This window comes from Fistularia commersonii, chromosome 12, assembly GCF_037954325.1.
Source record: "Fistularia commersonii isolate RoL2024-O1a breed Wild chromosome 12, RoL_Fcom_v1.0, whole genome shotgun sequence".
Classification (NCBI taxonomy): domain Eukaryota; kingdom Metazoa; phylum Chordata; class Actinopteri; order Syngnathiformes; family Fistulariidae; genus Fistularia; species Fistularia commersonii.
Genome location: NC_141295.1, coordinates 9475102 through 9498150, shown reverse-complemented (window position 1 = coordinate 9498150; position 23049 = coordinate 9475102). Strand labels below are relative to the sequence as shown.

The 23049-nt window shown below is 41.2% G+C and overlaps 3 protein-coding genes across 7 annotated transcripts in view; 1 reads left to right on the top strand and 2 right to left on the bottom strand.

Annotated features, from left to right (window-relative positions):
* polr1e (RNA polymerase I subunit E) overlaps window positions 1-8623 on the bottom strand; it is a 9824-nt gene extending 1201 nt beyond the window's left edge. Inside the window, exons 1-12 of one of the 3 annotated variants that reach the window (XM_086156903.1) lie at window positions 8548-8623; window positions 7237-7377; window positions 6453-6556; window positions 6233-6309; window positions 6058-6143; window positions 5910-5965; window positions 5218-5362; window positions 4992-5102; window positions 4763-4859; window positions 4543-4673; window positions 4376-4457; window positions 345-476 (exon numbers count right to left, since the gene is read on the bottom strand). In XM_086156903.1, coding sequence (XP_086013029.1) covers window positions 345-476; window positions 4376-4457; window positions 4543-4673; window positions 4763-4859; window positions 4992-5102; window positions 5218-5362; window positions 5910-5965; window positions 6058-6143; window positions 6233-6309; window positions 6453-6556; window positions 7237-7309 — 1094 coding nt within the window. In that variant the 5' untranslated portion in view covers window positions 7310-7377; window positions 8548-8623. Of the gene's footprint in view, window positions 1-344; window positions 477-4375; window positions 4458-4542; window positions 4674-4762; window positions 4860-4991; window positions 5103-5217; window positions 5363-5909; window positions 5966-6057; window positions 6144-6232; window positions 6310-6452; window positions 6557-7236; window positions 7378-7618; window positions 7698-8547 lie in introns of those variants that run through there. The other 2 variants (XM_086156905.1, XM_086156904.1) reach the window with 2 other exon arrangements.
* Window positions 7807-16620, top strand: zbtb5 (zinc finger and BTB domain containing 5). 3 transcript variants are annotated; one of them, XM_086156900.1, is made up of 4 exons: window positions 7807-7819; window positions 9930-10144; window positions 11041-11874; window positions 12928-16620. In XM_086156900.1, the coding sequence occupies exons 2-4, from the start codon at window positions 9935-9937 to the stop codon at window positions 14095-14097; spliced, it is 2214 nt and encodes a 737-aa protein (XP_086013026.1). In that variant the 5' UTR covers window positions 7807-7819; window positions 9930-9934; the 3' UTR covers window positions 14098-16620. The 3 variants fall into 3 exon arrangements, with proteins under 3 accessions (XP_086013026.1, XP_086013025.1, XP_086013027.1); XM_086156899.1 differs by lacking the exon at window positions 7807-7819 and adding an exon at window positions 7863-8257; XM_086156901.1 differs by lacking the exon at window positions 7807-7819 and adding an exon at window positions 9633-9671.
* Window positions 16052-23049, bottom strand: grhprb (glyoxylate reductase/hydroxypyruvate reductase b). The gene is made up of 9 exons (XM_086156906.1): window positions 22777-23049; window positions 22285-22418; window positions 22100-22172; window positions 20903-21019; window positions 20741-20829; window positions 19874-19978; window positions 18384-18519; window positions 17409-17539; window positions 16052-17100 (listed from the first exon to the last, which is right to left on the bottom strand). The coding sequence occupies exons 1-9, from the start codon at window positions 22941-22943 to the stop codon at window positions 16979-16981; spliced, it is 1074 nt and encodes a 357-aa protein (XP_086013032.1). The 5' UTR covers window positions 22944-23049; the 3' UTR covers window positions 16052-16978.

Sequence of the window (23049 nt, the reverse complement as noted above, 5' to 3'; positions counted from 1 at the left end):
CTCTGCCAAGGTGAAAGGTGTTCAACAAAACTGAAAAAGTCAACATTGCTATGGGAAGAGCACCGAATTTAATTTCCAGATTTGCATAAAAATTAAGATAGCTGAATGTACCTTTAACAGAATACTGGATGAAATTGCATAAAAACAATGAAAGAGATTTGATGATATATTGCATTTGCTCTGACTAATTTAGCGAGTTGTTCAAAGCCTCTGATGTAGTAATCCCCCACCAAATTAAATTACTCTCAGTTTAAACAGGAGCAACTCAAATGGCAACGAGTGACTGTGCAATTACATTTATTTATTCAACATATAAAAAGAAGAGGCTTTTCTTGTTTCCTTACCTGGCTTCGGTGATTCCGAGGTCACGGTGCAGTAATGAGATGTCTGCGGTCATGCGACCCATATGCAGCAGCAGAGCCAGAATGTATGCTGCTATTTTAACACGCATTGTTGATGATATCATGTTCTGGACCCTAAGAGGTGCAAATAAATCATGTTGTATTCATGTACAACAACCACAAATCCACAGATAATATATATATATTTTTTACCTACAAATTATGCCAACTTTTTTTCCACTGATACACGGTGTATGGATAGAGGACGTTTTATACTCTATTTGCACATAAACAATGTCCAAAAAAATTCCATATCATGAGGTTGTACCAGCTTCATTGTAATCTAAAAAATAGCGTTGGACTGAGGATGAGGAAAGCAATTGTTATTGAAAACAATCTGATTTCTTTGAGCGAGCAGCAAAACAGCACCACCTTCTGGATAGCGCGTGGAAAAGCAAGCACTGCCTTGTTTGTAGTCAACAAGACAGGAGCATAGATATTAAGACCTACTAGAACCCAAAATACACAGACCAATACTTGCTCTGACTCACCTCACCCCCTCGAAGACAAACTAGGGGTAATCAGAACTCTTCACCGACCCAAAAACATCCCATCAATAGCAGAAGGTAGAAAACCCGAGGTCCAACATATTAGGAGAGCCCTTAAATCCTGTACCCTAATTGGGCTTTTGTCAAAATAGAAACCATGAGACAAACCAACACGCAACAGGAGGAGGACAAGAACAAATAAAAAGATATTGTCATACAAAACGTTGCTGACATTTCGGAAAAACTCGGGAGGGTTTTCAACAAACGGCAAATACTGGTACATTTCACATCCCATAATACCCCGAGGCAAAGACTGGTGCACCCTAAGCACAGAACACCCAGGCATAAGATCAAGAATCTGGTGTTATGCTGTCACCTGCAGTGAGGATTGTGACGGTGTCTATATTGGCGAGACAAAACAACCTACGGACAAAAGGATGGCCCAACACAGGAAAGCCACCACATTACAACAGGACTCCGCCCTGTCTCCGAAGAAACCAATGTCCACATTCTGGCCAAAGAAGACAGATAGTTCAAGAGACAAGTCAAAGACATTTTGTCAAAATGGAAAAAAAATCACAAACTTTTTGCCAACATATGAACGCCGCGCAGGGAGGCAGGTATATCTGCTTCCTCCAAATCACCCAGGAGGATCCACCACCAAAACCAAGCCCTCGTGATGACCGTCTGACCCTCGGTCACAGTTATCCAATGGGTTTCTCTTCAAACAATCTGAATTTTGGCGGTGCCTGATCAAATTTTAATTCAGGTTAGTCCCAAGAAATTGTACCTATATTCCCCCATCAACACAACAACCCCATTCAACCTTGGTTTCTGCAAAACAACTCTCTCATTAACATTATAAACCATCACAACCTAGATAGGCCTTTAACCCTGATATTTATACGCGAAAAACTCCCAACAGGCCATTCAAACTGAAGAAGCCTCTCAGACGAGAGGGAAGAAATTCAAGTTAAGTTGCATGATAAGATTTCGACAAAGATTAACCATGACCTGGATAACGGGGAACCTCCATACACAAGGTCAGCAAAAACATATCTACAATGGTATTGCACTGATAAAAGCTAAAGAATTTGTACCTAATGCTAAAAAGAAATATTCAATTATTATATTAATGCAAGTATAAATTAAAAGCGGCTTTCTCATCATATCGTATTTTCTAAAACCAAATTGAAAATGCTTCTCTGTCAGTTACTTTCCTCCACTTGCCCAGGAAAAGGGGATTGGACTTGTTGTCGACAATCCACCCACTTTAAAATGAAAGCAGCATAATTGCATCCAGCAAAGTTAAGAGTCTAGATCTACCAACATGCTTGAATCTCCTTTTCCTTTTGGCTGTTCCCTTTGACTGCTCCGTAGATGTGCTCAAACGAGAGAAAAAAAAAAAAAAAAAAAAAAAAACAACTACACTCACTCCTATTTGCACGCTTCAAACATTGCACATTACCTTCTACACTTTACTTGAGTCCACACAGCTCCTTGTTATGTCCATTCTTATTTATCAAGCCAATGCTTATTTTGTATATTTTCTGTATATTTCGTTCATGCAGTTTGTTTCTATAGTACCCATCTACTGTGCCAATTTTATACACATCTTTATTTCACTTTATCTTGTATCGTGGCTACTGGCTGTCTACCGGGATACGAGTAACAAATTTCATTCCTTTCTCATCATAATGGCGATAAATTAAAACACTTGAATCCTTGAATTCAGGTATTACCACAGCCAATAATCTGCCTCCATCTATTGAATCCTATCCTCTGCAACCTATTGTCTAACATAATGTCCATTTTTACTCCAGCTTTACTCCAACTAAATTTCCTCTTCTGTCTTCCTGTAGGCCTCCTGTATGGCAGGTCCAACCTCAGCATCTTTCTACCAATACAGTGGGGCAAAAAAGGATTTAGTCAGCCACCGATTGTGCAAGTTCTCCCACTTAAAAAGATGAGAGGCCTGTAATTTTCATCATAGGTACTCTTCAACTATGAGAGACAGAATGGAGGGAAACAATCCAGGAAATCACATACTAGAATTTTTAATGAATTGTTACTTTCTCGTTAAATTAAGTATTTGGTCACCTTCTTGCAAGCAAGTCTCTCACAGACCTGTAACAACTTCTTTCAGAGGCTCCTCTCTCCTTCCCATGTTACATGTATTAAATGGCAATTGTTTGACTTGTTATCAGTATAAGACACCTGTCTCAACCTCAAACAGTCACACTCCAAACTCCACTATGGCCAAGACCAAGGAGCTGTCAAAGGACAGCAGAAACAAAATTGTAGACCTGCTCCAGACTGGGAAGACTGAATCTTCAATAGCTATGCAGATTTGTGTGTAGAACTGACTACATACTTTTTTCTGTCCCACTGTATATTTACAATCCCACCACTGTGCAATTCAAACCATCTCCTAAACATCAACATGTGCTGTGCCTCTGGGACCCATTCCTCACTCCAAAAAGAACCTCAACATCTTCATCTCCGCTACGTACATTCCTGCTTCCTGTCTTTTCCTCATTTCCAACTTGTCTGGACCAGATATTGCTGGTCTCACCACCATCTTGTACACTTTTCCTTTCACTCTGACTGAAGCGCTTTTATCACCCATTACCTCTAACACTTTTCTCCACCCGCTCCAACATACCTGCACTCGTTTCTCTACCTCTTTTTCATACTCTCCATTGCTCTGGACTGTTGATCCCAAGTACTTAAAATCCTCCACCTTCTTTATTTCTGCTCCCACTTGGGTCCCTCTCATTCACACACATATAATCTGTCTAACTGCAGCTAGCCTTCATTCCTCTCTTTTCCAGAGCATACCTCTACATCTATAGATTTTCTTCTGCCAGCTCCCTCCTCACACTACAGATCATAATGTAGTCTGAAAACATCATGGTCCATTGAAATTCCGGTCTAACCTCATCTGTCAGCCTGTCCATCCCCGCTGCAAACAGGATGGGGCTCAGGTCCCTGATGTAGTCCCACCCCCATCTAGAACTCCTGTCACACCTACAGCACACCTCAGTACGGTCTCACGGCTAGCATACATGTCCTGCACCAGTCTAACATACTTCTCTGTCACTCCAGATTTCCACATGCAGTACTATAGTTCCTCTCTTGGCACCCTTTTCTGGGTCTACAAAGGCACAATGACGCTCCCTCTGACCTCCTCTGTATTTCACTACCAGCATTCTTAAAGCAAATGCTACATCTGTAGTACCCTTGCTAGGTATCTAACCACATTGTTGCACTCAAATACTTCATTGTATTGCTCATCAACGTTATTCCTCTATAGTCACTGCAATTCTGCAAATCTAAAATAGCTGTTCTTTATATTGCTACTTCCTTTAACGTCACCATTGCACTCGGGTCCTCCTCATTCACGCACTCCTAAATGGAACTTATATTTAAGAACATATTAATAAACAATGAAAAGATCAGATATTCAAAGTTCTATCATCATACCTGCCGTTGCAAAACATCTGAACCGTGAACGTTTTGAAGAGTTTGGTCTGAATTATGCGAGGGCAGCCCTCCTCCATGCCAACTGTAGAGAAAAGCACGTTTTCAAAATCAACACCAAAAGAATGCATGCCTCTGATGACACAAGGTGAAGATACATTGGCACTCACACTGGCGATTGATAGTCTTCTGTCGTGCCAGTTGCAGAAGCAGGGAAAGGTAAAAGGCACAGCATGCTTTTTTTTTTCTGTTTTCACCATCAATTGGCAATCTCTCCAGGTACTGCATAAGGCACAAACACCTGTAATTAAAAGGAAACAGCAAACTTAGAAGCAATCTGTGTGAAGTTTTTATGAAGTCTTTATAACAACTTTCCCTCTGTCACCTCACCTTCCTTCATCTTTCATCTTCCGCAGCTCCACAGGGGTTAGAGCAGCCATCTTTTCACCAGCCTCCTCCAAGGCCTTTAGGTCCACAGGAGTTAGGACTACAATTATCATTAAGGAAATATTCTCTCCAATCACCTTCCACAAACTAATCCGATTGGCTGTTGTCGATAATACCTCATCTTGCATTCCTTTATTAGCAATGATACAAACATAAACTGAATTAAGGATACGCTCCTTGAACGGGTAAACATCCTCAGGTTTGTCTGCGTTCATATTGCAAGGAGGCAAGTGGAGAGCGAGTTCGCTCTGGGAGTCATTTTCCACCACTTCCTGTTGTAGAGCTTGGGGAGAAAAAGACAAAAATCACTAAAGAGTGAATTGAAACAAAACCAAGATGAAAGGCACAGTGAAGTGGTCCGACAAAGAACACAGATGTGCGACACATTCATAACTTACCATCTACACCCTTCTGCTCAATCACGTTTCTGGCAGCTTCGGCGACTGCCACGTGCAGTGCTTCATCAGCCACCCGATTCAGTCTGCGAGAACTTAGGGCTCTTTTCTGCTTGTTTGTGCCAAACGCTTCAATCAGGGAGTCGATCTAAACACAAGAATGCAGTACTGGATGTAATTTTAAATAATTTAATTTTGCAACAGCCTTTATATAAAATAATTTGGACTATATTTGCTCTTTATTGTAGTGAAAGCACAGACCCGGAAAGAAACATTTGTGTTATTGTGTCCATACGATGAGGAGGATTGTGTACAATTGGAGACAACTACATATCCACATTGTACTGAGCTTGGAATGTGACTTGGTAGAAGTAGGGAATAAGTGGTTTTAAGCTGTGTCAACATTTTTGTTAAGAGAGGCTTGGTGATTATGATTTCAGTAAATAGCATGAATGAATTTTAGTTGCAGGATTTTCCAAATGGAACATTTTACATTTTATATTTATGAGTATCCATGCCTATCAGCCATATAATGTTTTTTTTTTAGGGATACAGCTGCCATCTTCATCCAACATCTATGGATATGCAGCTGTCACAAAGGTTCCAAAACCAAAATGTCATCAAAGATTGATGAAATATATATATATATATATTTTTTTTTATAAATCTTTGAGAAGTACTGCAAACATTCGTACCTTCTCTCTGAAGGTCTGATTTGCCTGGTTGGAATTTGCCGTTTCTGCTGCCTCTCCTGTTGGCAAAAGACATCAGAGAAAAAAAATTAACTTTAATCGATGCAGAAAGTTTACAGATTTTCTTTTATATAAATTTCTCTCTCCTTACCGGGTATGACAGGGAGCATATTGAAGAACTGAGCATTGTGCACCTCCATCTCCATAGTCTGTTTGTTTAACACTCCCACATAATACCTAAACACAAGTAACACACTTAAACAGTTACTTGATGCAGTTCCTTCACATATACAATGCATTTCACTGCCAAAGTTCCGTGCACCTACGTGCAGAGATTATTGCATTTCAAGGCTCCAGCACCAAAATTTTGTCCAACATAGGAAAGCCTGTTTGTTTCAGCAACCTAAAAAGAGAAATCATACAAATAATGCATTACTAGGAGCAGTGTACTGGATCTGACACTACGATAAAAGTTCATGGGATTGTTGTGTTGGCTCGGAAATAATCATGATCTACTATCTTCTTGCAATTGTGTATCTTTCTCACCACTATCCTTCTATGTTTTTTTCTGGGGTTGGCCTCATCTGTGTTCTTATACAGCGTGAAGTCCAGGTTCCCATCATTAAGGACACTGCCATTTGAAAAGTCCACTGTGAAATGAAGGAATATGAGAGAAAAAGATGTGAGTAACATATGACAACATTCAACTATAAGACTACATTTACTTATTTCATTTACTTATCCATAAAGGGACAGCATACAAAACAATAAGGCTCTAATAGAGCAAATGTGATTGAACCAGATTCTATCTGGATACCTAATTTCAATGACCCATAGAAACAGAATCGAAAGTCATAAAAATATTTCATTACACATAAACCTAGTAGCCGAGAGCAAGCCATCACAGCATTTTTAAAGTTCCTTTCATCCAGGCACATCATATTCCTTAACACATTGACTAAAACATGAAAATCGCCAAACCAAAACACACAGACGTCTGAAATGCGATCCATCCAATACGCATGTCCAGATTGTATACGAGACAAAAACTGCTTTATACATTTCACACACACTCTCACACAGTTTAAAGAGCAGATTCATAAACTATCCACAACCTATGTGGACTTATACAATAACACAGTAACGATTTAATGTTGTGAAGTCACCTTAAAAACAATGATAAATGAAGGAAGCGCCTGATATGTAGCAGACACGTGTGTAGAAGACAAGCTTATTTTAACAAAAAAGCCAACCCTTATTTTAACCCCTTCACCATTATCGAATATCTTTTAAAATTCAATTAATCTCCCAACAAATGTGGCATAGTTACCAATAACAGCTTTATCTGAGTCCTTCTCCTCTCCACAGCAAACTATCGAGCAGGAGGCAGCCATGTTTGTCATGTTTTACTCCTCCCGCGTGGAATAAGAGAACTCCCTTCGTCGTAAATATAGCTTTTGAAATGTGTCTGCTAAAAAAAAATCACAAATTAAATGCAGTTGAACTAATACTAATTCGTATTACTTTATGATACTGTGGATGAATGAAGCGGATGACAGTTTAAGTACAACAATATTTTTTACAAGAGTTCTGAAATCCGTACATTTTCCGTGATTATATGTCTGTGGAGGTTCTCACTCATCCAGGACATGCATTTCGAGTAAATACATACTATCATAATGATCAATAAACGTTTAAGAGTAATTTTGTACCGTTTTATGGTCAGCAATAGACAACAATCATGGTTACAATTATTACGACGCTTCAGGTAGACGAGGTTTAAATCTTGACGTCTTGCATAATCTTTGTTGAAGTTTTTAACTCGCTAGCGACATCTAGTGGCCTTTTGTCTGACCTACAGCCCTTCACCTTAGCGAGGTCATGGATGCGAGAGTGAGGAACAGCGCCATCCCGTGAGTCTGGTCGGCAAACCCCCGCCATAAGGGGTACAATTAGTACAATTACGACACACGGAAGTCGTTGCCCGGTGATTCCGGCTCTATGTTTTGCTAAGGAGCTTTATCGCTGCTTATCCCGAAAGGCGAAACGCGTTCCGCTGACGGAGTAAATACAGCCATCTTGGCGAGGAGCCATCACCGTCTGGCGCCCTGACAGGCGGACCACAGTCAGGGGATCCCGGGGGGAAAGTGGAGGCCGACGCCAGAGATGTTACATCCAGCCGCATTTAATGGAAGGGACACCACTAGACTTAGATTTTGACAGACTTTATCTGTAGACTCTGTTCCTCCACGCATTGAGTTTGGTGACAGCAAGCTAACTTTAGCCCTGTTTGGACCCCGGTCAGGGCCCTGCTCTGCATCTCCCACCAACGCCGTTGAGAGAATTCCAAGGTAATACCTGAACTAAAATTATTTACTTTACTTTAAACCCCTGCCAAAAGTACACGAATAACAGCAAATAATTTTGTTATTAAGTAAAGTTTCCCTGCTAAGTGACGAATAACCAAACGGGACAGTGTTAGCCGGTGCACCTTGACTTATTAGCTAGCTAGTAACCATTTTGAGATGACACTGAGGCGTTTGTGTTCGCTACCGTTGTTATTGTTGCTGTTACTATGAAATCGCATATTTTAAATTCAAAATAACTATTAGGATATCAAGGCTGTCTTTTTTTAGCTTACCCCCCATCTCTTAGTATCCCTGTCAAGTCTGGATTCGTGCTTATTACGATAGGTATCCCACTAAAATGATCAGTACTCCGCACCAGTTGGCTTGGCTGCCTGCGTTACGAATAGTTCTACACTCTAAAAACATTTAGTTTTAAACCACACACACACCTTCTACATTTGCCTTTTGTTAGTCCATAATCAGAATTATGCTGCCCCTGGTTACGTTAATAAAGATTTATTAAGAAAAACGACAGTTTTAATAAAGATGCTGACCCATCTTTTACCCCTGTTACTATTATTTAATTTTAACGTTTAAGCGATTGTATGGCACATCAAATATGGTAACCAAAACTAATTTATCGTAATCTTTCTCCACACCTTAATCAAAATAAGGTATTTTACATTATATGTGTGTGTATATTTATGCATGTGTATGTATATATACACACACACACACATATATGTATGTACATATGTCACGGACCGCGGGGGGGCGGACTCGGGCAGGGAACCACACCTTCAAGGCTGAAATCAGGGTTGAAGCGCTTTATTTAGGTAGACAGGGTGTCTCAGGTAGGCAGGCAGGTAGGGTGTCGCTGGCAGTTCCCTGGCCCCGAGACAGAGTCGCACAAGGCTGGGTCTCACCAGGACGGGGCCCAGGCAGGGTGGCAGGACGGGGTCACGGCAGGATCAGGGTCCGGTGGTCCACCAGGGGGTCCCAGTCTACACTCAGGGCCCGGTGGTCCACCAGGGGGTCTCACGGGGTCAGGGTCCGAAGGTTCAGAGGGGGCTCTCGCAGGGTTGGGGTCCGGTGGTCCACCAGGGGGTCCCGGTCTACACTCGAGGTCCGGTGGTCCACCAGGGGGTCCCACGAGGTCAGAGTCCGAAGGTCCAGAGGGGGCTCTCACAGGGTCGGGGTCCAGTCGTGACAGGCGTCATGGGGATGAACATGGCAAAAGGGAAGTCCAGGAACCACGGCTAGGTCCAGTCGTGACAGGGGTCATGGGGATCCACAGTGGTCAGGGTTGTTGGGCAACCACAATCCCCCGGCACCAGGCAGAGCGTGCCGCTGCCCTTCATAGGGATCTGATTTGCGGCCGCTGCTGCTGCTGGCGCCGATTACGGATTGAACCCAGGTGTGAGACCCTGACAATATATGTGTGTGTGTGTGTGTGTGTGTGTGTGTGTGTGTGAGTGTATATATATTTTTTTTAATCTTTTCTTTTAAATCTGTGTATGTATATGCCTGCACAGTGTCCTTGAGTGTTGAGTAAAGGACCTTAAATAAAATGTATTATTATTAGTATTATTATTATTATTATTTACCATTGTTAATTAATGATACCTGCCAACAATTTTTCTAATATATCGTCCTGTCTGTTGTCTTGATTCAGCCTTCATGGATTTTCCAGGCCACTTTGAGCAGATTTTCCAGCAGCTGAACTACCAGCGGGTCCATGGTCAGCTGTGTGACTGTGTTATTGTGGTCGGGAGCCGACACTTCAAGGCCCATCGCTCGGTGCTGGCAGCCTGCAGCACCCACTTCAGAGCCCTGTTCACGGTCGCAGAGGGAGATGCTAGTATGAACATGATCCAGCTGGACAGCGAGGTAGGGCTGATGAGCTGGGTGATTAGTTAAAGCTTATTTGGACTGGATCAAATCTTTTAAATATTATAAGGTGAACTGAAAAATCAGGCGGCACGGTGGCGCAATGGTTAGCGCTTTGGCCTCACAGCACGAAGTCGATTGTCGATTCCGACAAGGGGACCTTTCTGTGTGGAGTTTGCATGTTCTCCCTGTGTCTGCTTGGGTATCCTCTAGGTTCTCTGATTTCTACCCACAGTCCAAAAACATGCTGCAGGTTAATTGGAAAAAATTGGGAAAATTGCCCTGAATGAGTGAGTGAGTGTGTGAATGGTTGTCTGTCTTTGTATGTGGCTCTGTATTTGACCAGCGACCAGTCCACGGTGTACCCCGCCTCTCACCTGATGACTGGATGGACTGGAAATTCTATATTTGTGTGTGTTTCTGTCTCCTTTAGTTCAAAACATTTTGAAGCTTTTCTAGTCTTTTTCTGTGAAAATCTCCTGTTTGGCAAGTAAATGTGCCCTTTCTCAGGGAGAAGTTTTACACTTAAATGTAAGGTATTTTGCAGAGTTATTTATAATTTATAACTACCGGTTGTTTTGTGGGATGAAGCATTTTTTCATCATAGTGAAGGAACTGAAGAAAAAGGAGTGATAAGCTATATAACTGTAATTTCAATCATCTGAGTTGTCAAAAACAAAACAAATTTTTTCATCATTTATCACAATTTTTAGACTGATAACTCAAAAATTAGATGTCATTGTGTATACAGGTCTTTGGATTATTCCCATGCTGGAGTAGGCACCTTTACGCCATTTGCAAAACAAGGCAAAAATATGATTATTAAATGGAAAACCGTGCAATAACAACAGGAGGAAAATGAAAGTGGAAAATAACCTCTTCTTGTGTGCTCTTAGGTGGTGACGGCTGAAGCGTTTGCTGCTCTGGTGGATATGATGTATACCTCCACGTTGATGCTGGGAGAGAGCAATGTTATGGATGTCTTGCTCGCAGCTTCTCACCTGCACCTCAACAACGTAGTCAAAGCCTGCAAACACTACCTGACCACACGCACGTTGCCCATCTCTCCATCTTGTGACAGAACCACCCATCATCGTTCTCAGCAGGAACAGCAAAGACATAGGCAGCAGCAAGTAGCAGATCTAACTGTCAACCCTGCTCTAGCAGCCAATAATAACATTGCCTCAAATTCTGCCACATCGAAGTTGCAGCGTTCCTTCCTGCTGCAGCAGCTGGGGCTCAGCCTAGTGAATTCTGCTTTAGGTGGTATGGAGGAGGAGGGGGTAGGCAGCAGAGTGGTGGAGCAGAGAGCCTCCTTCCCTATGCGACGCTTCCACAAACGCAAGCCCTCCCTGGCTCTGGGCCTGTCAGAGGAGAGACCCAGGCAGAGACAGCGACCATCCGTCCCAAGCCTGGGCTTGTTGGCTGAAGACGGAGGAAACGGCGAACAAGACGAAGGAGTGCTTCTATCCCCAGACTCCCATAAGATGGGGGACGACTCCAAGATGGATGCTGCCATCACCAGCCTTGTGGGCGTGTCTCAAGATGACCCTCAGATGCCGAGCCAGTCCGACAGTGGACACTGTGAGGGGGAACACTTGGGAAGGAGGCAGGGGCCAGTGGGCAAGGAGGAAGACATGGAAGACCGGGAACACCATAATAACAGAACAGGCATGAAGATCAAATCTGGAGCTGAGGAGGAGGAGGAGGCCGAAGAACAGGAACAAAAGGTGAATGTGGGTACAGCATGGTGCAAAATCTGATCATTAATGAAAATAGATTATTTTAGCCCTCTGGGTTAATGGAGACAGTTAAATGATAGAAAACACAAACTGCGCCCTCATCGTCTTTTATGTGCATAAACAATATATATGTTGGATTTATAGAAATAAAGATAGCTCCAAGGGATTATACACCAAAGTCCAGAATCATTTGAAAGGTAACTATTTTAGTGAGCCAAAAAGGTTAGAATATTATACAGTACTCATTTTTAGTGATTGAATATACATGTTATGTAGATATAATATGTGATATAAATGTTTTCACACAAGCTAGATTAAAATCAATTCCAGCTTGTAACTGAAGCTACAGTTTCCTCACTTATCCCTATGTCTCTTTCAGATCACACTGAGAGAGCCAAGGCAATTTACTCTTCATAGAACAATATTTATGTCTCTGCCTCAAAGAACTCCAGATTTCATTCCCTCTCCCAGCATAGTTCGCTAAGTTTTGGCAGAGGGAGTGTTGTTGAATTTAAAAAATTGTCCCACAGTCTCTGTCAGTGTCAACTTCCTTAAAAACACCAGTGACCCAGTTCCAGCAGCTGCCAGACATGAATTACACTTTCCTCACAGGTTTATGGACACATATAACTCCTTTCATCCGGCTGAAATATTTTAATTCACGTTGGTTTTTAAGTCTCATCGTGGTTTCTTCTTTTTCATTAGCATTGATTTTCACTTTTTACTAAACCATTAGTATTTACTTTTATGGTAGCCCTTATTTTAGATGTTTTAAGAATAGGACAAATTTTCGATCTTGCACCACCAGAGGACCCCCCACCCCAGCCCCATTAGTTACGGAGGACATTCAGCTAACCTAAATGGTTAATGACGTTTATTTGTTACTGTTTATTATTAACACAATTAATGAAAGTTCAGGTTGCTTTATTTCAGCTGTTGTGACAGGTGACAAAGATCATGTCCAGGCACATGTGGGTCAAGAGGCTAGATTAAGTTTTTTTTTTTTATCTTATGTAATAATTTCGCTCATTTACTTCTCAGGTAGTGGTCAAGCGGGAGCCGCTGAGCTCTCCCGAAGCAGCAGACGAAGTGAGCGACGTGACATCGCAGGCTGAAGGCAGCGACCCAGCAGAGCCTGGAGGTCAGGAGGAGGAGGAGAAGGTGGAGTTGAGTCCAGAGAGTAGCGACCGTAGCTTTACCTCTGAACCCCAGCCCAGCGCAGACTCCCTGCTTCAGGCAGGGCCCCAGCTCTTGCTCAAGGGCAGTATGGGAGGAGGTGGTGGAGTCGGTGGAGGTTTTGGGTGTAGCACTGAGTTGAACAGCAAATCCACTTTCAGTATTTCTAGCTTCCTTAGTACGAAAGATTTTGGAAATGGCAACGCGGGATTGATGGCCGGAGAGGAGGACCTCCCAAACACGACCACCAGCGATCCCGTCAGTCATCACTTCATGCTCAGACAGGAGGCATCTGGGTCTACTGGCTCAACGTCGTCCTCTCTGCTTCCATCAGGTCCACTCAGTGCTGAGAACCGCAGTGGTTTTGGAGAGAACCTGCAGGATGATTCTCTGTTCCTTCGTCCCTTGCATGACAGTTTGGGAAACCCCAGAGGAAACGGGGGAGGCGGGACTGGAAGCCGGGGAAGAGTAGACCCATTTGGTTTAGACTTCCAACGTTCCAGTCTGGGGTTACACTCCTTGGGGCGACCCTCACGAGGACCCGGAGGAGGAACCCCTGCTGGTCTGGGATTTCCAGGCTACAGACGCATCGCTCCAAAAATGACCAGCAACATAGGAGGAGAGGAGGGTGTCGGCAGTGTTCTCCAGGATGCTGCCTCCTCCTCGTCAAGTCTAGCAAGCCCCATGCTTCTGAATGAGGGTGGCGGTTATGACCTGAACAGTGGAAGGCCTACCTCCCTTCCCCCTCAGCTGACCCGTGCCTCAGCAGACGTCCTCTCCAAGTGCAAGAAGGCACTGTCCGAGCACAATGTCCTGGTGGTGGAGGGAGCTCGGAAATACGCCTGTAAAATTTGCTGCAAAACGTTTCTCACCCTGACCGACTGCAAAAAGCACATCCGTGTTCACACAGGAGAGAAACCCTACGCTTGTCTCAAGTGTGGCAAGCGCTTCAGCCAATCCTCTCACCTCTACAAACATTCGAAGACCACCTGTCTGCGTTGGCAGAACAACAACATGTCCAATGCACTCCTGTAGGACCGAAGCATCTGTGGGGGTGCAAAAAACAGAAAAACTCAGGGAATCTTGATGGCTAGGATTCCCCTCTTTGCCAGTTTTTCCCTGTTTTATGTCTCAAAAATATTTGAATTGTTTGAATCAGAGCAGCACTCTGTCCTCAAAAAAATAGCCAGTGGTGTTAATAGACCAAAGACAGGAGTGAAAATGTAATCTTTCTTTTGTTTTCCACAAGAACTCATGGAATCAAATGGAAAGGTAGACTGGGTCTGGAAATCTTTTGCTTAAATCAATAAATGAGGTTTCAGAAAACGATGACTTATGACTACGGTTTCATTGGAGTGGCATAGATAGACTCAAGTCTATATCTGAAATGTGAAATAATTTCCATCGGTGTTGATTTAAGGAACTTACCTAGTTTGCACAGTATGGTCACGCCGGTCCAGGCTAAGCGTATTGACTTGCCACACTGTTGCCTATTTTGTGTTTTTGACAAATCATATGCGGACTCTTATCACTGTTTGTTCAGAACTGCTGACTTATCTATAGCTCGTGATACCTCTCAATCTGTGTGTTTGCAGATGACGGCAGCTCGGCAGCACCATATTTAATAACATGTGTAAGGTATTTTTATAGTTGTAAAGGTTTTCTGCAGCTCTTGTGGAGAACCTGTAGCATTGTCAAACTATGTGAGTGGTCCTAACTGCACACTGGCTGTGCCTTGTTGTTTGTGCAAGCAATGAAGATGACGCAAAGTGTCAAATTCAAGATCCCTTAGAAGCTAATTTGTGTATTCAGCTTCATTCAGTCAAATTGATGTAAGCTATTTGACCTTTAGGTGCCTTTCAGTCCATGCACCTTTGAATTTGTGTCTGAGCTCTGTTAAAGTGGAGTATATATCTTGTAGCTCAGTAAATTATGAGTCTGCCCCGGTGGTGTCTTCAAATAAAACACAAATGCTTATATTGTGGGACTTAAGGTGTTTAGAACAGAAAACATCTATATTGACGTATCGTTTAATTCAGCCCAAGATCAAAATGCTAGGGGAAATCATTTTGACATTGCACCTTATTTTTTGAGACAAAAATGTTTAAAACTTTCTATTTGTTTGTGGGTTTTCTGTATGTTATATATGGCATTAAGTCATTTCCTGGCCTTATTTTAACAGTAGCTGACCGGGAATGAAGGGTAATGAGGGATGAGGGAAGGAAACTCTCTGTGCCTGATTGAGGTTCAGCATGTTTTTTGGAAATGTAAATACTTAAATACTGACATTGCTCTAGGAAAACAGACAAAATGGCTAATTAAAAACACTCAATGTTTCAGTTACAATTGATACTGTGCTTGATAGCTGTTTCTTTATATTTGTACTTTACTCATCAAACGTTATATCTGTTACGCCCGCACTGAGACTGATTGTTATATTTTATTTGTTACTGTAATACTAGATACTTTTTTGATAATATGATTACTGGAATGTTATTTACCCAACTGTACCAGCTCTGAAGGGTTCTGCTCCTAGTTACACTGGTTGTCTGATGGGTGTAGATCACAAAAAATTCCTCCCAGTGGGTTGGCGGGTTGTCCACCAGTCTTTGGAATAGGTTTTAATTATGGAAAATATAAAAAAAATGTTTTTACATGTGTAAGAATAGAAAACGGTTGTCTTTTGTGTCAGTGTCATGCCAAAATGTTCTAATTTCAGGAGTTTTACTGTTACATGTACAGGTATATCTATTTGTTACTTACTGACTACTGTGACTTTTAACTAGTTCTGCGAGGTTCATTAGTCTACAATAGCATATCACATATATGAAGGAGTTTTACATGAACCTGACTTTTTGCAGGTTGTAAATAAGGCCAGTGGTTTTGATAGACAGGTGGTTAATTCAAATTAATGTTCATGCAGTGTTGTAGAGTTCTGTCAAAACAAACTCATTTGAAGAAAAGAGGAAAAAAAAACACTAAATACATGTTTGCATTTATGTATACTTTATTGCTTTCTGTTATCGCGCCACCTAACGCTGTTGGTGAGAATCACAAGGTCAAGTCAGTGCCTCACGCAGCTGAAGAGTCTTTACACTGTACAAAACCAATTAATTTGAAACATACCTAAATGGATAATCTTGATTTTTTTTTTTTTTTTTTTTTTTTTTTTTTTTTTTCCCCCTGTCTTTTATTTTTGCCTGTATGATGTTCTCCCCCCCTGAACAAATAAAAACCTATTTATCCATGTTCATCGGTAATTACACCATGAAATTAACAGCAAACTAGTTGATGCTTGGCAGCGGAGTACTAATAATGCTTAAATGGTTACATTTCAGATGAATCATCATCTTCTTTGTTTTCCTACTCATATTCAGCCTCTTGCGTCATTCTAGAGCCAAGATTCCATCTTGGGAAATCGAGTTGTCGAGACGACGAGACGAGGGCCTGCGTGTCTCACACAGTTGTCTGTTGAGAATTTCTTATGGTGCTGTCATTTAATGCTGATGTACAAATAGAAGATTTGAATCTATGAGAAATGCACTGACTGTATCCCCCCTGTACTAATATGCCAAAAATGATACAAAGAAGGCCGAAATTGGTTATTTGAAGTCATTGCCTTATGCCCTTTAGCTTGAAAAGCTGGGCTTTTGTTGATATATGCCAAACTAAAAAGTTTCTTTCTATGTTTTTCTGTGTCACAAATATAGTCTCTTGTTGAAGGTAATGAAGATGTGTAGTATGTTCAGTTGTTGGATAGACTGAATAAAAACCTCATGAAGTTCAGTTCTGTTGCCAGTGAAATCATTCTGCAAGTCATGTATGAAAACAAAATATAAAAAGCCCTATCACCTTAAAATTGTCGGTAAATTTATAATGGTTGCGTAAGCTAAACCAAGGTGGAAGCAGTTCCTCCTCACAGCTGGAGCCCCTTGATCATCGGTTTGCCAGCCAGGCCAAGCAAAAGATTGTTTGCTGCCAAGGTAGACATGGCATTACGGGTAGTGTAGGAAGCGCTGGCTATGTGGGGCAGAATCACTGTGGAAGAAGCAGACAAACAGTAGGTGTTGTTGACGTGTTGATAATGTATGTGTGATGTAGATAAACAGGAAGTTGTACACTGGTATTTGAGGTATTTTCAATTGATCCACTGAGTGAAAATGTTCTCTTAGATATTGTGGTTGAGACATTCCTTCTGTGGATCTGTTGTCAATAACACATACTCCGCTATTATAGTAATGAAATTAGCCTGCAGTGCTCATAGGACCAAAAAGTCATAGCTTATTTATCGGTATAGACCAAACACCACATGCCAGGTAGCTGTGTGATGGCCAGTACAAACTTACCGCAGTTTTTGAGGGTGTACAGCGGATGGTCAATGGGCAGCGGCTCTGGGACCGTGACATCCAGTCCTGCAGCTGCGATTTGTCCCGTGGACAAAGCCTCATACAAATCTTCCTGGTTAACTACACCTCCTCTGAAACATACAATAACCACAGAGAGACAGGAAATCCACTGAGACTGTACGCAGATGCCATTATTCCTATTTTGTCTCGTAAAATGTCAGATTTTATAGATTTCATTCCTGAAACACACCTGGTCTTTTATTTCCATTTTTTTTACATTTTATTTACATCTTTTTTTTTTTTTTTTTTTTTTTTTTTTTTTTACATTTCCTTTACATTACATTTTAGTTTCAGTTTACTGTCATTAAAAAAATCTACCACTTTTAAGATTTGGTGTGTATGTAGAATAAAGGAATAGGAACACATTCCAGTTAGTATTGTAGAGAATCGCCAACGTTGCCGTTATGTTGATGCTTGTTTTCTGCTTGTGATTTTGGGGTGGCTGAAAAAATGATCTGGTGTGGTTTGGGGTGCAATGAATTCTGTTTTTTTCCTCTGGAATTGAACAGGAATAGTTAGTTGTATTGCAGGCTTGTGTGGCATGGCTGTGGCCAACAACAACTATTGCTCATTAAACAGATGTTTTACCATTGCCCGGGTGTTTCCCTGCCAAATACGCTACAGTTTTAACATATATGAATATCCTTATATCACTCTAAAATGTCCCAAAGTTTCATTGAATTTTTTTTATAAGTATCTAGATAGAAACTATTTAGATAGTTTCTAATAACAGCTTTGTATGCTTGTGTAAACACCGCAGCCACATACTCATGTGTCATTGCGGTTTTACGCAATTGTCATATCTGTCTCTTCTAGAAACCACAATGGCATGAAGCAAAATAAACAGTAAAAATGCCTGAAAACAAAAAGAAACACGTCTGTGTGTCTGAATCAAACTCAAAGTTGGGCCTGTACCTGCTTGTGTTGATGAAAATTGAGGTTTTTTTCATCTTAGAGAAAAGGTCTTTGTTGCAAACATGCTGAGTCTCTGGTGTCAGAGCACAACACACTGCCAGGAAATCTGACTGCTCAGCCAGCTCATCCATGGACACTAGCAAGGGGAAAGATTGTGAACATAAATATAAATATATATACACAAATATATATTCAGGAATGAATATATCCGAGGAACAGCACATGTTAGATGTTTTGAAGAGAAGGTCAGAAAAGCCAGACTGAGATGGTATATATGCACAGAGGAGGGAATAGTGAATGTATAGGTAAACAGATGCTGGAATTGGAGCTGCCAGGCAGGAGGTCTGGAGGAAGACCAAAGAGAAGATTTATAGACGTAGTGAGGGAGGATATGAAGGTAGTTGGTGTGAGAGAGGAGGATACAGAGAATAGGGTTAGATGGAGAAGGTTGATTTGCTGTGGCGACCCCTAAAGGGGTCATCTCTATCTATCTATCTATCTATCTATCTATCTATCTATCTATCTATCTATCTATCTATCTATCTATCTATCTATCTATCTATCTATCTATCTATCTATCTATCTATCTGTCTGTCTGTCTGTCTGTCTGTCTGTCTGTCTGTCTATCTATCTATCTATCTATCTGTGTGTGTATGCATATGTGTATGAATATAAACTCTATAAATAGATATAGATCTCTACAGACTACAGATAAACTCTCTCCCTATATATACATATATGTACGTATATGTATAACAACTCTCTCTCTCTCTTTATACATATATATATATACATATATATATATGTGTGTGTGTGTGTGTGTAATACATACATACATTTACCATACTTACTATGCATGGTAAATTGTTTTGGTTAAATTATCAAAAGAGCCCGCTGAAGTGTGTTGTTTGTTGCGCCTGCAGGGGGCGCATGCGCCAAGGTGTGTTCTTGAGGTCCCAGTATTTCGGGTTAGAGTTAGAAAAAATTAGGAAGTTCAGACAAGCCGTATGCAGACGACAGCCAGGGACGAAGGTGGTGAGATGATTTAATAATCCTGCAAAGGGGCTTATTGATTAAGTATGAACACTTCGTTGTAAAATGTGATGCTGTTTACTGTAAAAGGCTACTTACTATTTGTTTAATTTGGATAGGATTGCTGATGTTAAACTGCCGCTAAAGCTAAGCGTCCGTGTGCTAATTGCCCCGCCGTATGTTCCTTGTTTTTTATTGTTGTTGTTTCCTCTGTACATGTCTTGTAAATTGCTGTAAGTGTTTATTTTTTATATCTCGGAAAATAAAGGACCCCAAAGAGTCATTTGAAGTTTCGGTGTGTGCTTTCCCCCGGGTTCATATGTATGTATGGCTGTATGGATGTATTTACCGGTATATATGTATATATGTATGTATGGGTATGTGTATATAGTATATTAGGGTTAGGGTTATACATATACATACATAATGCACAAAAATGTTAGGAGTCTGGTCCTTACCATACTCTGCATTAATGGCACCGGCCAGCTCAGGCCTCGGGGCTGTGTCTGTGTAAATGAACTTCTTCACTTTGAAAGGTGCCAGACGTTCTGCAATCGCCACACCTTGATAAACAACCAAAGAGCTTAACAAGTATGGCAGTAATGATACTTTAATACACTGTTATCACAATCAAAAGAATTAATATTATTATGACAATGAATATCCCTTGAGTCCCATGACTTGGGATTGAGGTGAACGCAAGCCTCAACTCTCATGATTTCATACTCAACCTACAAAAATTATCCCTTTTTTTGGGGGGGGGGGGGGGGGGTTACTACCAATCAGTCCTAAGATGTCAGTTGGGCCAGAATGTCAAAGAAATTAATTAATCCATTTGTTCATTTATATATGACATGTCCTGCATTCAGGGTCCCCGGGGTACCAGAACCTATCCTAGCTGACAGGTTGAGAACTGGGGTTGATCACAGGACAACGCATAGAGACAAAAAAACATTCACGTCCTCATTCACACATTTGGGCAATTTAGGGTCTCCATTTTATCTGCTGCATGATTTTAGACTGTGGGACGAAATCGGAGAACCTGGATATAACCCACGCAGACACAGCGGGAAGACATGCAAACTCCACACTAAAGGTTCCCCTGTCGGAATCAAACCAGGGACCTTCTCGCTGTCAAGTGGAACCACAAACCACTGCAACGCTGTGCTAGTCAAAAACACTTCATGCATAATCTCTTTCAAAATACATATTCACATAGGTAGATATAATGTGTATATATATATGAAAGATTACATTTCACTATAAAATGTCAGAAGTCAATATTTGACAGTTAGTAAATTGTGACATCCCTTGCAGATGCTCACCAATTCTTCCCAGGCCCAGGATCCCCACGGTGCTGTTTGCCAACTCATATCCGCACAGCCACAGGGTTCTCCAGGTGCCCCAGCCACCTCTGAGACAAAGAGAGTAATTTTGCATGCCCTCTTTATGTTTGTATAAATTATGTCTTTTGTGCAGGACGTTACGTTTTGGCTTCATGTGTGGCCTCTATCAGCCTCCTGGAGGTGGCCAGGAGCAAAGCCACGGTCAGCTCAGCAACGGCATCCGTCAGAACGTCAGGAGTGTAACCCACTCGGATTCCTCTGTGGAGAAACACATGCATTGTGCACAGTATTAGAGTGCATGTCATATGAAGAAACTGAAACTAAGTCAATCCCAATTTATAAGACCCATTAAGGCAAAGGCTTTGTATTTTTTTCAGATTTCCATTTTTGATAGACATGCAGCGCAAAGTTTTCTTAATATTTTTTTAAAAGGCCAGTCAACTAAGGAAACTGCTGTCTTACATGGATGCAGTGTTTTCAATTATGTAATTTAAAGTTTCAGTCGGAACAAAATGCCTTTTCACTTGCCAATGTTGTTTAATGAATTTGAATTTTTAACCTAATCCGTTCCGTCATTGTTGTCTGCGTTCATCACCATAACAAAAAACATATTTGTTTGACTCTAAACAAAAATTAAAAAAACAAATCATCAGCGGATTTGGCTAGAAAGGACCAAGACCCCTGTAAAAGACAAGCAAATTAGTTAAATATCATAAGAGACATTGTGCAGAAGTAACATTGTGATAAAAAACAAGTTACATAAGTCTGGAAGAATGTCTGTAGAAATCAGCAAGAAATTGAAAATATGCTAATGGAAGCAAGAAATGATTTTATAAATGCACCTTTATTTATGTTAAATGCCTAAGACATCATATACAACTATATTGTGATATATATATATATATATATATATATTAGAATGAATTTATCACAAAAAATATTTGCCATAATTCAACATTTATAAATGTCTATATTTTGGTATAGAGGGAGTTGTTGACTATCTCTTAATGTAGCCTTGTCATTGTGGGTGTGCCCTGCCTCTCGGCCAATGACAGCTGAGATAGGCGCCAGCCCCTATCCTGACCCTTGATGTAGGACAAGCGCCATAGATAATGAAGGAATATTTTCCCATATTGTGATGCCAGTTTAAAAATACAGTATTCAATGCCATTTGTAATCAAATTTCTGTTCACAATAGATGTAACCATGACACTGAGTTTTTGTTGTTGTCTGACGCAAAGACCGAGTTTTAACCTGAAGTTGTTCTCAAACCTTGGTGGTTTACTGGGTTTGTGGGAGTGTGGAAAGAGCAGAGACATGTATTATTTTTAGGGCTACCTTTTCTTTAGTTCCTCCAAATTCAGATGATCAAATCCTACAGACATGGTGCTGAGGACTTTCAAGTTTGGCCCTGCAGGAACCACAAAATCACACAGACACACACACACACACACACACAAACAAAAAAAAACATTAGTGAGGAAGTTCTGGTCATCCCAAGACAACAAGTGAAGTTGTCAAACCTGCAGCGTCCAACAACTCAGCATCAATTTTCTCTGTCAGCACACAGAGGAGGCCATCGACACCCTTGACCCTCTGAAGAAGCTCCTTCCTGGGCACGGGGACATCATCAGAGTCCCACAGCTCAAACTGTACCCTTGGAGGAAAATAAAAAAAATGTCAATGAAGGTCCAAATCATGCCACTTTACTTATGGTTTTCCAAATAAGGAAATACCTTCAATGTCAGAAATGAAAAAAAGGATCACATAGAGTAAAGCATTTGACAAAAATCTGCGATCCATGTGTATTTCAGGGCTAAACGGTGAAATTTGGTATTTCTTTTACAAAGAAATTGATAAACCCCCCTGTCGTGTTTGTATCTCTTATCAGACTTCGGGTAAAACATCAGCCACATTGTTGACTCAAAAGTAAATGCTAAACTTTCTGAAGTACAACATTCAAGCACCGGCACAATACTGCATAATACATTTATTAACAAGCAATCGTGTCTCACTTTCCAGATTCACGAAGGATCCTCAAACCTTCAGGTGGGATCTGCCTGGTGACATAAACCCGCTGTAGCGTGGACATCTCCCTTTGCATGATACTCTTCACAGCCCTGGAGATACTGGAAGTGGAAACTCGCTGGAGCTGACGCATTGCCACAGGACCGCACCACATTGTCAAAATCTGTTAATCTGAGTCAAATTTAAGAAATGGTAGTTTTAGTTCAAACCCCAGAGTCTGTTGTGTGCATGTGGCCGATGTCGGCTCCAGGTTCAGGGGG